A 15,395-nucleotide genomic window follows, 5' to 3' on the forward strand; every position below is an offset into this window, starting at 1 on the left:
TACTAGAGCAGTAGCGAGATCTATCCGGAATTGAGCAGTCATGGTTTCTCTATTGGATATGATGAAGAGCCTTTGTGCTGCATTTAGCTCACAGGATTATGAAAGTTGCAGTAAATTGTTGACGCCGATTAAAGTTGAATTAATCAAGAATAATTTACTCATCCCCAATTTACAGAGCCAGAGCGAGGCATACATTAATGATCTAGTTATAGCAAGGAAATTTCTGGAGATTGGCGCTTTAGTGAGTATTTATTTGCTAGATTTCGACTCTTTCCAAAGTTTCTTCGTTCAAGCTAGAGTCTACTACTTTTGTTCCAACCCCAAATTATCTGAATCTGAGAACAAGTCAAAGCTCATAAGTCTCTACCTTTTAGTGCTATTGTCCAAGGGGGAGATAACGAAATTTCACTCACAATTGGAATACTTGAGCAGAAATATTGGAAATTTCGAGGAAGATGAGTTACTGTCATACCCAATAAAGGTGGAAAAGCTCCTAATGGAAGGCTCCTATAGAAAGGCATTTGATTTGCTAGAGTTTGGTAGCAAAGTACCTGAGTTTGACGTCTTTACCGAAACATTGACGAACGCGATCAGGGAAGAAATTGCACGCAATACAGAGATGGCATATGAAAGACTACCTTTGATAAGCGTGAACGCTTTATTGTTCTTCAATAATGATAAGGAATCTGAAAAATTTGCATTGGAAAGAGGTTGGAAAGTAGAGCACGGTTCAGTAATATTCCAGGAAGAAGATGTCGCAGAGATGGAAGTCGATAAGCCCTCTTTAATTGAGAAAAGTTTGAATTATGCAATCAACTTGGAAACCATTGTTTAGATATATAAACATTTCGTTAAAAAATTATTTGATTTAACTGTTACAACTCAGGCGAAAAATTGGTCTATTCGAATTGACTGTTACAATTAACATAAAAGTGTATAAACATTTAAAAAAGGTCATTAAAACGTAACTGATATCCTACCGCTTCAAAATCATTTAGATTCAAGGACACCAACAGACTTACCAGCAGCAAGTCTCTTTTCGGTTAGAGCGGCAATGATAGCGGCACCAGCACCAGAACCATCTTCAGATGGCACGATCTTGATTGGGTATTCACTTGGCTTAACGTTCTTCCAGCCGTAGATATCTTTCAAACCTTCAGCGGCTCTTTCTTTGAAACCTGGGTATTTGTTGAAGACGGAACCATCAGCAGCAATGTGAGCAGTTTCATAACCTCTCTTTTGACAGATGGCAGCAATACCACAAACAGACAATCTGGCGGATCTAGTACCGATCAACTCACATAGACGTCTGATCAACTTACGTTCAGGAGAAGTAGTCTTGATACCCAAATCTTTGCTGAACAAGTCATCAGTGTCTTCCAAGTTCTCAAATGGATCATCCTCGATCTTGGATGGGTAAGAAGTGTCCATAATGTAAGGAGTGTTCAACTTGGTCAAGTCTTGACCCTGGAAGATGAAACCTTGAGAGTGCAAGTCAACCAAGACTAGACGTAGCAATTCACCCAAGTAGTAACCAGAAGACATCTTTTCGAAAGCTTGTTGACCTGGTCTTGGAGAACCTTCATCGACCATAACATCGTACTTGGTTCTTGGCAAGACTTGGTGTTCGTTATCGAAAGAACCGTATTCACAGTTAATAGCCATTGGCATATCTGGAGTGATATCAGCTGGCAATTTACCTTCCAACTTTTCGATACCACTGCAGACATCGTAGTAAGCACCGTTGACACCAGTACCGAAGATAACACCCATCTTGGTCTCAGAATCAGTATATAGAGAAGCGACCAAAGTACCAGTAGTATCGTTGATCAAAGCGACAACGTTGATTGGCAATTTCTTAGCTTCCAAATGTTTTTGCAACAATGGCACAACATCACGACCTTCGACGTTTGGAATATCGAAACCCTTGGTCCATCTTTGCAAGAAACCTTCGTTAATCTTACTTTGAGAACATGGGTAAGAGAAAGTGAAACCCAATGGCAAATTACCTTTAACACCATCTGGGAATTGTTCGATGATGAAAGCTTCCAAACAATCAGCAATGAAAGCCCATAGTTCCTCATGGTTTTGAGTGGTTCTCATAGCATCTGGTAATCTGTACTTGGATTGAGTAGAGTCAAAAGTACGGTCACCACCCAAACTAATCAAAACAACTCTCAAATTAGTTCCACCCAAATCAATGGCCAAATAATCACCCTTCTCAGTACCGGTTGGGTATTCCATAACCCAACCTGGGATCATAGGAATGTTACCACCCTTCTTACTCAAACCTTTGTTCAACTCACCAATAAAGTGCTTAACAACTGCTCTCAATTTTTCTGGAGTAGTACCAAAAATGACTTCCAAACCGTGGATTTGATCCATCAAATCCTTTGGAATATCAGCCATAGAACCCTTTCTGGCAGGTGGTTTTTTTGGACCTAAATGAACCATTTTGAATTTATTCGATATTTAATGTAAGAGTGTCAACAAACAACTTCTTGTCCTACTGAAATAAAATCTACAATCAAAATAAATATTAACCAGAATTGAAACAAAACTAGATCAACTACTAGTTGAATAAATATATACGAATGATAGCCGTATTTTCGTGAAGTGAAAAATCGTGCTGATTTTTTTTCATCGACACGACATTCCACTTTCTTCCGCAGCTTCCTGTAATTTTCCCCCTATTGAAGAAAAATTTGTGGAAGTTGGGAAAAACTAGTGGTACGATCGGAAAAACCAGCGTGACAGGTGCGGGGTGAAACCGGAAAATCTCCCAGAGCTATCAGTACACGTAGTTTTTCCAGGGGCTATATGAAGGCACGTCCAGGGGCAAACCGAGGGGCACGCGTTGTTTTTTTTTCCGTCGGATTAACGTTGTTCCGGCCAAGCAGAAAGATCTTGAAAGACTTGTCCCCCACGGGGAAACGAAGCATTTCTAGTACGTGGGGCCATCGATCGAGGTGGTAAGATGTGGAGGAGCAGTGGAGCAGTGGGGGAAAGACGTGGACGTAGGGTGATTTTTATTTTGTCGAAAGATTTTTATACCCCAGCTCGCACGATTTTAATCTGGGGATTTAGTGTACACTTCACAAGCGGGAGAACATCCATAAAGATCAAGCCTTGAGCGTTCGCTGCAAGGGAAGAAAAAAAAAGGCCAAGAAATTTAAATAGTAAAATATTTAATACTTCGAGGGTGAAAAATTTCTCGGCAGGTTGATCAACTGACAATTCTCGATGATTAAATCAAGATTTAAACTGATGAGAGCTAGGAGCGTTGAAGATTACAAATGACGGTTGTAAAACGGAAAATTGACTGGTCATAGTGGTTTAAGCTATTAACGACTGAGAGCTATTCGTGCGAGGTGACCGATTCGTAAGCGCTTCTTTCACTATGCGTCTTAGAACCGTTGACGGTTTACCATAGTTAACAGGATTTCTGGAAGGTCGCAGGTCGCTTACAGTAAACTGGAAATAAGCATGGATTTGTTAGAAGCCAAGCCAATTTTTTTTTTTGATGGATCTTAAACGCAACTTGGCCTGCTTTGTAAGCTAGAGTCAAATGGTTCTCGGGGTACCTTGAATCAAACACAAGGTCGCAACACTATAAAAAGGGCACCTGGGTTTCAACAATGGACTGCAATTCAATAAGTCTTTAAAGGGTGTGGCAGGATGTACACAGATAGCTATAGGAACACTTTTTTCGTCGATGTGCTGGAATATTTCAGATGGACTAGCACATTCAAGGATATGGGCGCCGTGGTGCCAGGACAGAGTAGCGCAGTCTCTACGGATTTGGAAGCATTAAAACAAGTACCCTCAGTGACGAATGGTGCTGCTAGTGATAGTTCTGAGTCGCAAAGTGCTGAGAAAGAGGTTTCACAGGAAAAGGATCCTTTTTTAGTTGAATTTTCTGGTCCAGATGATCCAGAACATCCTCACAATTGGTCTACGGGGAAACGAACAGCTGTTATAATCCAAGTGATGTTGCTGACGTCTGTAACTTATATGGGATCATCGATTTACACTCCAGGGCAAGAGCAGATCCAACAAGAATTCAATGTTGGTCACGTGGTCGGCACTTTGAACTTATCGATGTATGTGCTTGGTTATGGTTTGGGTCCCATCTTCTTCTCGCCATTGTCTGAATTTGCCAAGATTGGTCGTCAACCTTTGTACATTATTACATTCTTTTTGTTTGCAATGTTGCAGATCGGTACGGCTTTGGTAAAAAATATTGCCGGATTGGTGATTCTACGGTTTATCACAGGTATCCTATGTTCTCCTTCATTGGCTACTGGCGGTGCCACTGTGGGTGATATCGTTCCTCCCGATTACGTTCCTTTGTTTATCGGTTTGTGGTCGGTTGGTGCAGTTTCCGCTCCAGTAGTTGGACCTTTACTCGGTGCGGCAATGGTTGACGCGAAGGACTGGCGTTGGATCTTCTGGCTGCTCATGTGGTTAGCCTCTGCTACTCTGATCGTGCTGGTATTCTTCTTCCCAGAAACAAGCGAAGATTCTATCTTGTATCGTCGTGCCATTAGACTCAGAAGAATAACCGGAGATGACAGGTACTATACTGCGAAGGCAAAGAGCGAGGACAGATTGAGTCTCAAGGAAATCATGGTGATTGCACTTTACAGACCTTTTGAGATCATTGTGAAGGAACCAATCGTAGCTGCTATCGATATCTACATCGCGCTGTGTTACGGGACATTTTACCTCTTTTTCGAAGCTTTCCCCATTGTGTTTGGTGGAATTTATCATTTCACCCTAATCGAAATTGGTCTAGCCTTTATGGGATTCTGCGTTGGTTGTGTTATCGCGTATGCCATCTGTATAGTATTCCTGATGAAAGTGGTAGCTAAGAAAGCTAAGAACGACAAATTCACTCCGGAAACTTTCATGATACTTGCCATGGCCACATGTTTGTGTTTGCCCCTCTCACTATTCCTCTTTGGTTGGGCAGCTGGAGTGCACTGGATTTTACCCATCATAGCCGAACTCTTTTTCGTGATCGGATTATTCAACCTATTCCAGGCTTCCTTCGCCTACCTTGCCATCTCGTACCCCAAGTATCTGGCCTCTGTGTTTGCAGGAAATGGTGTGTGCCGTGCAGGGTTCGCTTGTGCGTTCCCCTTATTCGGTAAAGCCATGTACGATAATTTGGCCATCGACGGCTACCCAGTCGCATGGGGCTCCTCGATACTAGGTTTCTTCTCGATCGCCCTCGCGGCAATCCCCTTCCTACTATACAAGTACGGACCTTACCTACGTAGCAAGTCCAAGTTCACCGGTTGAGTTACGATACGTTGATAGACATATAACCTTTAATTGCACTAATTGCTTCTAAACTCCGCCCTCGTAATCTCTTGATCAGCCGTTCAGCCAGTTGGTTGATCAGCATCTCAACAATCCTTACCGACATTACCAGAAAGCTTATACTGGAGAGTTGAATGCGGGGCATGACGTCTATTTTTCACTTCTATCTCCGTGCAAGGCGGGGCACTAACTCCGCCCAGAGCGGGGCAAGTGACTACTTAAGTCCTGCTATATCTCCGTACCACACAAGGGCCTCCGAACAGCCGATGATCGTCATCAAGCTCTCAAGAGCTTGTATTAATCAAGCAAGGGAGTGTAAGGCTACATATTAACTACTTAATGGCCAGGAATCTGCCTCTTGTTGAGCGGTTGTGATCTTTGAAGTTATACCATCAGTGAAAAATTACAGGAATAATAGCCATTATGAAAGGCATAAAGATGAAAAATATATTTGCCAAGGTGGAAGAGAGGCCGACACCACCTCAGATCTATAATTGGAGGATCTATGCAACCGCGGTGCTGGCATCGACGGCTTCCGTTCTTATCGGTTATGACAGTGGGTTTATTGGAGGATGTGTGTCTAATCCACACTTTTTACCCAATTTCAATATTGAAACGGGAACTACAGAAGCTGATAATACTTCTGCCAATGTGATATCAGTTTTCCACGCAGCAGCTTTCTTTGGAGCATTATTTGGTTATCCTTTGGCGCATTATTGGGGACGTAGAGTAGGTTTAATTGTGGTTTCTGCCATTGGTGCTATCGGGGCCGCAGTGATGATGGCTGCCATTACGGGAAGTTTGGCACCAATTTACATTGGGCGTGTGCTCACTGGATTCACAGTCGGTGCATCAACAAATTTAACAGTTGTTTATTTGAGTGAAGTGTCACCTTCGCCTATTCGTGGTCAAATCGTTGCATTGTACGAGCTGGGATGGAGAGTTGGAGATCTCGTTGGGTTTTGGATCAATTATGGTGTGGTAGAACATGTGCCTGCTGGTAACAGGCAGTGGTTGATCCCTATGGGGGTACAAGTGATCCCAGCTGCGATGTTCTTTGCGGCTTCTTTTATCATGGTAGAATCGCCTCGTTGGTTATTCCAAGTTGGCCGTGATGCAGAAGCTGTCAAGAACTTGACTTGGTTGAGGAATTTGACTGTTGACGATGAGTACATGGAGTGGGAAATTAACTCTATTAAAGAATCTATCGAAATGCAAAATAGAACGGTTGGGAATGGGATTTTTGATCCAGCAAAGGAAGTGTTTGTTAACAACACCAAATATTTTAAGAGATTGGGAATCACTTGTTGTCTCTTCTTGTTTCAAAATTTTATGGGTATTCAGGCATTGAACTATTACAGTGTGCAACTTTTCAAGAGTCTAGGTGTCAAGGGTACAAACGCCAGTCTATTTTCCTCGGGTTTGTTTGGTGTCTGTAAATTCATTTGCACATTCATTTACGTCTTCCTAATAGTGGATTGTTTTGGTAGACGTATTGCATTTTTGGTTTCGTCCTCCTTCTGTACAATCTTCTTCTGGTACATCGGTGCTTATTTAAAGGTAGCTGATCCCACCAGACCTGGCGCGGATGCTGGTCAAGGTGGAAAGGCGGCCATTGCAATGATGTATCTATGGACATGCTCTTTCATAATGGCATGGTCTGGAGGTCCATTCGTTTGGGCTGCAGAAGTTTACGAGCAGAATATTAGAGTCTTTACTCAGAGTCTCAACGCCGCCGTCTCATGGGTCCCAATCTTTATTATGACTCGTCTCACCACTAACATGGTAAACACTATGCACTACGGTATTTTCTTCTTCTTTGCAAGTATCGCCCTACTATCCATTCCTTTCGTTTATTTCTTTGTTCCAGAAACTAAGGGTATTCCATTGGAAGAGATCGACAAGTTATTCAAGAAAGGTACTCCTGCCCGTAGAGCTCATACTACTGTCAGTGAAGAACTCAAACGTGTTAGTGATAAGGACATTATTTCTGGTTCGACTAACGGCGATGTAGATGATTATCCAAAAAAGAAGTGCGAAGAAGTCTTTATCGAAAATGCGAGTCGTTCCTCTGGCAGGTAAAAGTTAATCAACTATTATTATAACTCTCATAAGTATATATCATTTCACACTTTTAAATAAACAATATATTCACTAAACATTAAAATATTAGTGGAAACTTCTGATTAGGATCATAAAATAAACCTTATCATTAAAAATCTGGCAAGTCAAGTGCAAATACTTCCATTATCTTGGCGGAATACACTTGTAACTTCAGCTTCTTTATCATCGTCTTGTATGTCGTCAGCGATTCTTCCTTTTCCGAAAGGATCGACAATCGTAGATTTGAATTTTCTAGCAGGAACTCCTCTAGCGAAAAGCTCATTAATTTCACTAAAAGTTCTCCCAGCAGTCTCAGGCAGATCAATTATAACCCATGCTAAGGTCAGAGCTGTCATACCACCCCAATATAGACCTGTCTTGGCACCCCAATTCCAGTCTCCCGTGTTTAACATGTAAGGCGTTAGGATAGCATTTACGACAGCCATCAAATTATAACTGTTACGCGCAAGCACAATCGTTTGGGTTCTTAGTTCAGCGGATGGCATTTCAGCGACGATACAGTAACACACTGAACCGATTCCAACATTGGAGAAGAAAGACAGAGCTAATAACAAACCACCAGCACCGTTACTGGCACCTGGACTATCAGAGAAACCTAGACCCCCAATGACGAGTAGGACGAGCATTTGGAAGAATAGGCCACCAGCCAAGATCTGCCGCCTACCTAAACGTCCTGAGATTATCCAAGAAAGTGCGGTACCAACAAGACCGAGCAAGTATGAGATAATGGAGAAAGTGAAGGCGATTGGAAGTATCCATACCAGCTCTCTCGAAGAAATAAGTTGAGTACCCAATAGCACAGAACCACTTGAATTTTGAGCCACCCAGGTTAAACATGTAATTCTAGTTCTTCTACCATCAACACCTTTGAAAAGATCCCAAAATGTACCCTGTTTCTGCTTGGCCTTTCTTTCCTTTTCGATAGTCAATCTAATTTGTTCCATCTTCAAATCCACCTGAATCTCCTTCTCTGGACCACTACCACTTAAGATTCTGTTTAAAGATTTCTTTGCTTCGGCGAACCTATCCTTTCTGATCAAATACCAAGGTGACTCGGGAGCCAAGAAAATCCCCAAGACCAAAGGAGCTGGCCAAATCCATTGCAAAGCGAAAGGCAATTTATAACCCAGCTCCGAATCTGCCAAGTTTGATTGAGAATTTTTCATAATACCTGCGGAGAAAATCTGACCAAAAAGCCAGCACACATTGGAATAGGTGGTTACATAGTATCTCAATGCCAAGGGACAAACTTCAGAAGCATAAGTGACTGCCAAACTTTGGAAACAACCCCATGGCATAGCTGATAAAATTTGACCAACAGCTATCATGGCCAAAATTTGACAGTAATACACGATAAAAATATAAGCGGTTAATAGCCCCAATGCGCCAATCATCGTGTAACGATTACCGAAAACCAAGAAACCAGTTAATTGCAAACCTATTATTTCACCAACATAGATGCACATGTTCAAACCGATCTGCCATTGCGAGGAGATTTCGTACTCACCGGCCTTACTGATAGAACCAAACTTTCTTTGAAATACAGGTAAAGCAAAAAGAGCATTTAGTAATGCGGTATCGTAACCTTCCATAACCAAAGTAGTGGAAACCAACACAGACCAAGCTGCAGCCTTTGGATATTTTTTTAAAGCCTGCATCAAACTCATGCTTTTTTCTTCATCATCAGCCTCATTAGCATCATCAGCAGCGTTAATCACATTAATTGCATGTTGATTTTCATCAGGTTGATCATTTAATTGAGCAACATCAGAAGTGAATTCTAAATGATCAAGTTCTAGAGCACCATTCTGTTTCTTCTTCTCAACATCTTCCATCTCAAAATCATCCTTATTCAAACTTACAGTCGTTGAAGCTCCAGCGCGAACAATCTCCGGCTCTATCTGAGCCTTCCTATTCTTACGATTGACTATTTTTGCTAGGTTCTTCATTTTACTAAACTATTGATGAACTCTTTCAACCAAAGGAGACCGCTAAACCAAGATGGGTAAACTTCCTAGTTTATATACCCAAGAACTACAAACCGAACCTCAGAGCTAAGACCAAGGTTAATTTCCGGGTTCAAATCCAATTCCATAGTTCATCGGTACAATGAAGACAAATCTGCTTACCAAGGAGCAAGACTTGTTGGTTTCGTCTCATTCAAACACTAGTGAAAAAACTCACCCCACATTTTCACAGCTCATCTACGTTACGTCCAGCTGTTGTTTACAACCTGGTTGCCAAATTGAGTCACCTGCTCCACGTATTATTTGATTCACCTTTTCAAGATATGTGTATTTTGCACGCTGACTTCGACAGATGGAGACTAGACTCCTTGAATGAGGACATGTTGGGGCATTCTTATCGAGCAAGAGTCTCCCGAAGAGGCATGTGGCGCATGAACAAGCACTGTTTGACCACTCCTTCTACTTCATTAGGTGTCAAGAATTGAGCATTTAGCTCTTGCAAGAGCCTTGACCGATCTGCATCATCCCACAGATCGGCCTTGGTAACGACCAAAAGATCGGACATATTCTCACTTTCTGATGAAGCGCTTAGCCGTCCGTAGAAGAGTTTTTGGCCGATCTCAGGAGTTACTTCACCGAACATTCTTTAACTACTAGCCTCACCATGGAGACACATACTGAGGCTAATTTCCGCTGGCGGATATGATGGCGGACTCTATGATAGCGGTCTCTGTGTTTGCAAGGATGATGGGGTATGAGTGGTTGCCTATCACACCATTGCCTAAAATGGATATTCTTTTCGAGGTAGCCAAGAAGGACGCAGACCCCGCGCGCGGGGTCTGCATTATCTAGAACGGGCATAAGCTTTCGTAACCAATTCCTGTTACGTTTATGCTAGTATTCGTAACGATATTCGTACCAATATTCGTTTGAGACTTATGAATAAACATGGGGTTATCCAATGTTACCAACGGATCTGTTATTTGGTTATAAAAAGGAGGTTCAAAGTGGTTACAAAAAAAAAAGTTCTACCTCCTTTTCCTAAGAGAGCAGAGAACTAGAAGTGTCCTTAACGTCTAGCGAGAAGTTCACAGTAAATTCTTGAAAAAAAAATTTAACTCATGCCTGAAGTGAAGAACCATCCAGAAACTCTACCAAAGTGGTGGAAAGAAGCTACCGTTTATCAAATCTACCCAGCTAGTTTCAAGGACTCGAATAATGATGGTTGGGGTGATATGAAAGGTATTGCTTCAAAGTTGGAGTACCTAAAAGATCTTGGCATCGATGCCATTTGGATTTCTCCTTTCTATGATTCTCCGCAGGATGATATGGGTTATGATATTGCTAATTATGAGAAGGTTTGGCCTACTTATGGCACCAATGAAGATTGCTTCAAAGTGATTGAAAAGACCCATGAAATGGGTATGAAATTTATTACGGATTTAGTTATCAACCATTGTTCCAGTGAACACGAATGGTTCAAGGAATCTAGATCCTCCAAGACTAACCCTAAGCGTGATTGGTTTTTCTGGAAAACACCAAAGGGTTATGATGAGAATGGTGCTCCAATTCCACCAAACAATTGGAGATCTTACTTTGGGGGGTCTGCTTGGACTTTTGATGAACATACCAAGGAATTCTACTTGCGTTTATTCGCGGAGACTCAACCCGATCTAAACTGGGAAAACGAGGACTGTAGAAAGGCCATTTACGAAAGTGCTGTGGGTTACTGGTTGGACCACGGCGTTGACGGTTTCAGAATCGATGTTGGTAGTTTGTACTCCAAGGTTCCAGGTTTGCCAGATGCTCCAGTTGTTGACAAGGGCTCTCCATGGCAAAGCAGTGACCCATACTGTTTGAATGGACCAAGAATTCATGAGTTTCACCAAGAAATGAACAAATTTATCAGAACCAGGGTCAAGGATGGTAAAGAAATTATGACTGTCGGTGAAATGCAACGCGCCCCTGATGAGGTCAAGAAAATGTACACCAGTGCAGCCAGACACGAAATGGGTGAATTGTTCAATTTCACCCATACCGATCACGGTACTTCTCCATTGTTCCGTTACAAGCTGGTTCCCGCTAGTTTCAAGAGCTGGAAATTGGGTTTGGCAGAATTGTTCACCTTCATCAACGGTACCGACAGTTGGTCCACAGTCTATTTGGAGAACCATGATCAACCTCGTTCTATTACTAGATTTGCAGACGATTCTCCCAAGTACCGTGTTACCTCTGGTAAACTTTTGTCCGTTTTGCTAACTGCTTTGGCTGGTACTCTATATGTTTACCAAGGCCAAGAATTGGGTCAAATTAATTTTAAAAACTGGCCAGTTGAAAAATACGAAGATGTTGAAGTGAGAAACAACTACGCCATTATCAAGAAGGAACACGGTGAAAACTCCCAAGAAATGAAAGATTTCTTGGAAGGTATTGCCTTGATCTCTAGAGATCACGCCAGAACTCCAATGCAATGGTCCCACGAAGAACCAAATGCTGGTTTCTCCGGTCCTGGAGCCAAGCCATGGTTCCACTTGAACGAATCCTTTAGAGATGGTATCAACGTTGAAGATGAAAGCAAGGACCCAAACTCTGTCTTGAGTTTCTGGAAAAAGGCCTTGAAATTCAGAAAGGAACACAAGGACGTCGCCATTTATGGTTACGATTTTGATTTCATCGACCTGGACAACGAGAAATTATTCAGTTTCACCAAGAAGTATGGTAAAAAAACCCTTTTTGCTGCTTTGAACTTCAGCTCCGAAAATCTTGACTTCCAGATTCCAAGCGAAGGTTCCTATAAATTGGTTTTCGGTAACTACGCCGATGGCAACGTTGAGGACGCATCCAAGACTTTGAAGCCATGGGAGGGAAGAATCTACATTCATGATAGTTCCTCCTTATTGCAAACCGTCAAGGACAAGATCTTTATGCGTGAATGACTGATGATGTGATGATGATGATAAAACAGTATAAAGTTAACTATTGATTGACCAGAAAAATCCTTTTTATACATTTATGTTATTGTTTAGTTAAATGGCTGCCAAATAAGTGGAATTTATTTACAGTAGTTACAAGCTTTTGTGCTCATTGGCAAGTAGATTCTCTCGGCAACGAGAACTACTACAAGCTTATTATAATGTTGGGTCGAAGGTTTTATGGTGATTTTTAGCCAAAATATGTGACTTTTGAAGCGACCTGTCAGAAATAGTCAAAATTGGTCCTAACGAAGTTTCCTGATAGGGCAGTTTCGCATTCCTCTATCTAGCCCCACATCGAATGGTTTCTATACTGGAAATGATTTTGTATTTTACCTCTATGCGCCATGGGTTTCTAAGATTAAGCAAGAGATCTGAAGATGCGTTCATCAATCTGATAGCCTGTAAGCTTTCATCAAAAAATACGATTGGCAATTTCAAGCAGTACACTATCACTATCTAGTATTTTAAGAACTATAAATCCCCGCAGGATTTATTTCTTAGAGTTCACAGAGTTTACAGACAGTGTGAACTAAAATGAAGTAGTCATCATTCCTTGCCATAGCTCCTTTAACCCTCTGAACAACAGTTTTTCAGGCGAGAAGCCAATCAAAATACATATGTATGAGTCTTATCATCAAATATTCTACAGCGTGTCATATCTACCCATTTGTTCGATGAAAGGCTTAGTCATCCGGATCTACAAATAAAAGAGATAAAATGTGTAGTATTTAGGAGCTTATTCAAGGATCAATTGAGCTTCTGTACTATAAATAAACATCAAACATGAGCTACTCTCATAAGTCTCCGTTGCTGAATCGTCGATTTAAGGAATCTGAAAAGGACGGACCCCAGTTCTTTCTAAAATATGAAACCTTACAGCCAAGTGGAAGCTTCAAATCTCGAGGAATAGGGTATCTCATAAACAGTAAAGCAAAAGAAGCTAGATCCCGCGATGGATCGGATGTTCATGTGTTCAGCTCTTCTGGTGGGAATGCCGGTCTAGCGGCTGCCAATGCTAGCAAGCTGTTAAATCTCAATTGCACAGTGGTGGTTCCTGTCACCACCAAAAGGCATATGATTGATAGAATCCAGAATGCAGGTAGTCAAGTCATCGTTCATGGCACCCATTGGGGCATGGCTGACACTTATTTGAAAGAGGTAGTCATGAAAAAGGTTCCTTCAAATGTAGAACCTCTTTATGTTCATCCGTTTGATGACCCTTTGGTCTGGGAGGGACACTCTTTCATGATTGATGAAATTGTGGAACAATTGCAAGAGCAGGGACGCTCTATGCGAGACGTGAAGGGCATTATCTGCAGCGTGGGAGGAGGTGGACTATACAATGGTATCGTAGGTGGTTTGGAGCGCCACGGATATGCTGGCAAGATCCCAATCATTGCTGTCGAAACCGTCGGCGCAGACGCACTAGCTAAGTCGTTGGCGGCAGGAAAACCGGTGAGATTGACTGAAGTAACAAGTATTGCTTCCTCTCTGGGCTCGCCATATATTGCTCAGGACTCATTTGAAAAGGCTATAAGATACAAGACAAGGTCCTTTGTTCAGACGGATGAGGAAGCTGTACGGACAAGCCTTAGATTTTTTCAAGAAACTAACATTCTAGTAGAACCCGCTTGTGCAGCATCAGTTTCTCTTTGTTATCATGTCGATGAGTTAAACAAGTTGCTAAGTTGCAAATTGAGCTCAAAGGACATAGTGATTGTAATTGTATGTGGTGGTTCTGCCACGACTATTTCCGACCTCGAGATGCTCCAAAGACGATACAATCCGAAACTCTAAGTCGCATGGTCAAGTAGCTTGATAGAATGTGAGTAAAATTGAGTTAAGGCCTATTATATTACCAGACTCGCCAATGTTTCCTTGCTCATTGGACCCAGTCACTGATGGAATCTCAAGTGTTGCAAATGCCAGTTCATATGCCAGACAGGATTTATTTAGCCTGGTAAAGCAGAAAGCATACTTTATGGAACAACGAGAATGCAATGACCCTTCAGCACTGACTTTCATATTTCGATACACTTTGAGAAGGCATACTAAGTAGTGAGAAATGGTTGTTGCAAGAAGAATAAACTGCAAAAAAATGCAACTTTTAAAGATTTGTCAAGAAAGCTAAGAGGTATCAATGAAGAAGCTTTTCACCCGAGGGAATTGTAAATGTTAGTTCAACAACGACCCTCGCTCTTTGGGACTCATGAGTATGGCAAGTCGCATTTAAGTGTTATGAGTTGAAATCTATAACCTCTGTCTCTATAGTAGCCAAATATGTGGATCAAGTTAAATTCAAAGCAGCCCTACTATTTTTCCAAGTTTGACGCTTTTTTTATGCACTTTCGAAGCTCTGCAACTATCGAACCATACAGGAGCCCAATCAGGAATTTTCAAAAGAAGGATTTTCGTAGTACAAGGCAAGATGTCAATCCTCAGCTACACAATAAAACCCTGACCGCTGCGCATTGACGTTAAATGAGGTCACATATTTCCCTACACACATAGGATAACCCTTTGAGTAAGAAAAGGCTTGATTGCGCCTTGAAGACACTTCTGAGTGTAATTGGGCTTCTTTACATTCCCAGAAGGTTATTTAAAATTTCGGCCAATATGGTAATTTTTCGACCCAGGGCCCTGAAGGTACCAACGGCATCACTTGAACAATATGGTGAAACCACTTGAACATCAATCTCAACTCTAATATGACTGCGTTTATGCCATAAATGCGCCTTAATTCAATGTACTGCCTGTAGCGGAATCATGATGCCTTGTCATGAAAAAATGAATTCAATTAATTACTTCATTTGTGGAAGCTACACCCCTACCGTGTATGCCATTATGCTGATATGTCGCCTAGGTGATTTTTCATACCTTGAAGGTTATGGACTTTTCGAAGTGATGCGATGCTTTCTTCGAGCGTTGGCAGAAAAAGTAGAAAAAAAAATTTAGTACTTCAATGGACAACCTTAAAGGTCATGGCAGCCAGGAGAACCAA

The 15,395-nt window shown here is 41.7% G+C and overlaps 7 protein-coding genes across 7 annotated transcripts; 5 read left to right on the forward strand and 2 right to left on the reverse strand.

Moving 5' to 3' along the window:
* Nucleotides 1-40: 40 nt before the first annotated feature.
* RPN12 (proteasome regulatory particle lid subunit RPN12) lies at nucleotides 41-835 on the forward strand (the record flags this gene model as incomplete). The annotated part of the gene is made up of 1 exon (XM_003681395.1): nucleotides 41-835. One exon carries the CDS (start codon nucleotides 41-43, stop codon nucleotides 833-835), a length of 795 nt encoding a protein of 264 aa, XP_003681443.1.
* Nucleotides 836-990: 155 nt separating this feature from the next.
* HXK2 (hexokinase 2) lies at nucleotides 991-2,454 on the reverse strand (the record flags this gene model as incomplete). Its single annotated transcript, XM_003681396.1, has 1 exon — nucleotides 991-2,454. The coding sequence occupies one exon, from the start codon at nucleotides 2,452-2,454 to the stop codon at nucleotides 991-993; it is 1,464 nt and encodes a 487-aa protein (XP_003681444.1).
* Nucleotides 2,455-3,678: 1,224 nt separating this feature from the next.
* Nucleotides 3,679-5,307, forward strand: FLR1 (Flr1p; the record flags this gene model as incomplete). Its single annotated transcript, XM_003681397.1, has 1 exon — nucleotides 3,679-5,307. One exon carries the CDS (start codon nucleotides 3,679-3,681, stop codon nucleotides 5,305-5,307), a length of 1,629 nt encoding a protein of 542 aa, XP_003681445.1.
* Nucleotides 5,308-5,751: 444 nt separating this feature from the next.
* On the forward strand, nucleotides 5,752-7,410 carry TDEL0D06510 (sugar porter family MFS transporter; the record flags this gene model as incomplete). The annotated part of the gene is made up of 1 exon (XM_003681398.1): nucleotides 5,752-7,410. The coding sequence occupies one exon, from the start codon at nucleotides 5,752-5,754 to the stop codon at nucleotides 7,408-7,410; it is 1,659 nt and encodes a 552-aa protein (XP_003681446.1).
* Nucleotides 7,411-7,556: 146 nt separating this feature from the next.
* Nucleotides 7,557-9,401, reverse strand: TDEL0D06520 (sugar porter family MFS transporter; the record flags this gene model as incomplete). Its single annotated transcript, XM_003681399.1, has 1 exon — nucleotides 7,557-9,401. The coding sequence occupies one exon, from the start codon at nucleotides 9,399-9,401 to the stop codon at nucleotides 7,557-7,559; it is 1,845 nt and encodes a 614-aa protein (XP_003681447.1).
* A 1,139-nt stretch (nucleotides 9,402-10,540) lies between these two features.
* On the forward strand, nucleotides 10,541-12,355 carry TDEL0D06530 (alpha-glucosidase; the record flags this gene model as incomplete). The annotated part of the gene is made up of 1 exon (XM_003681400.1): nucleotides 10,541-12,355. One exon carries the CDS (start codon nucleotides 10,541-10,543, stop codon nucleotides 12,353-12,355), a length of 1,815 nt encoding a protein of 604 aa, XP_003681448.1.
* An 822-nt stretch (nucleotides 12,356-13,177) lies between these two features.
* CHA1 (L-serine/L-threonine ammonia-lyase CHA1) lies at nucleotides 13,178-14,191 on the forward strand (the record flags this gene model as incomplete). Its single annotated transcript, XM_003681401.1, has 1 exon — nucleotides 13,178-14,191. The coding sequence occupies one exon, from the start codon at nucleotides 13,178-13,180 to the stop codon at nucleotides 14,189-14,191; it is 1,014 nt and encodes a 337-aa protein (XP_003681449.1).
* Between the last annotated feature and the right edge of the window lie 1,204 nt (nucleotides 14,192-15,395).

The sequence above is a fragment of the Torulaspora delbrueckii genome, chromosome 4 (genome assembly GCF_000243375.1).
Source record: "Torulaspora delbrueckii CBS 1146 chromosome 4, complete genome".
NCBI classification, from domain to species: Eukaryota; Fungi; Ascomycota; class Saccharomycetes; order Saccharomycetales; family Saccharomycetaceae; genus Torulaspora; species Torulaspora delbrueckii.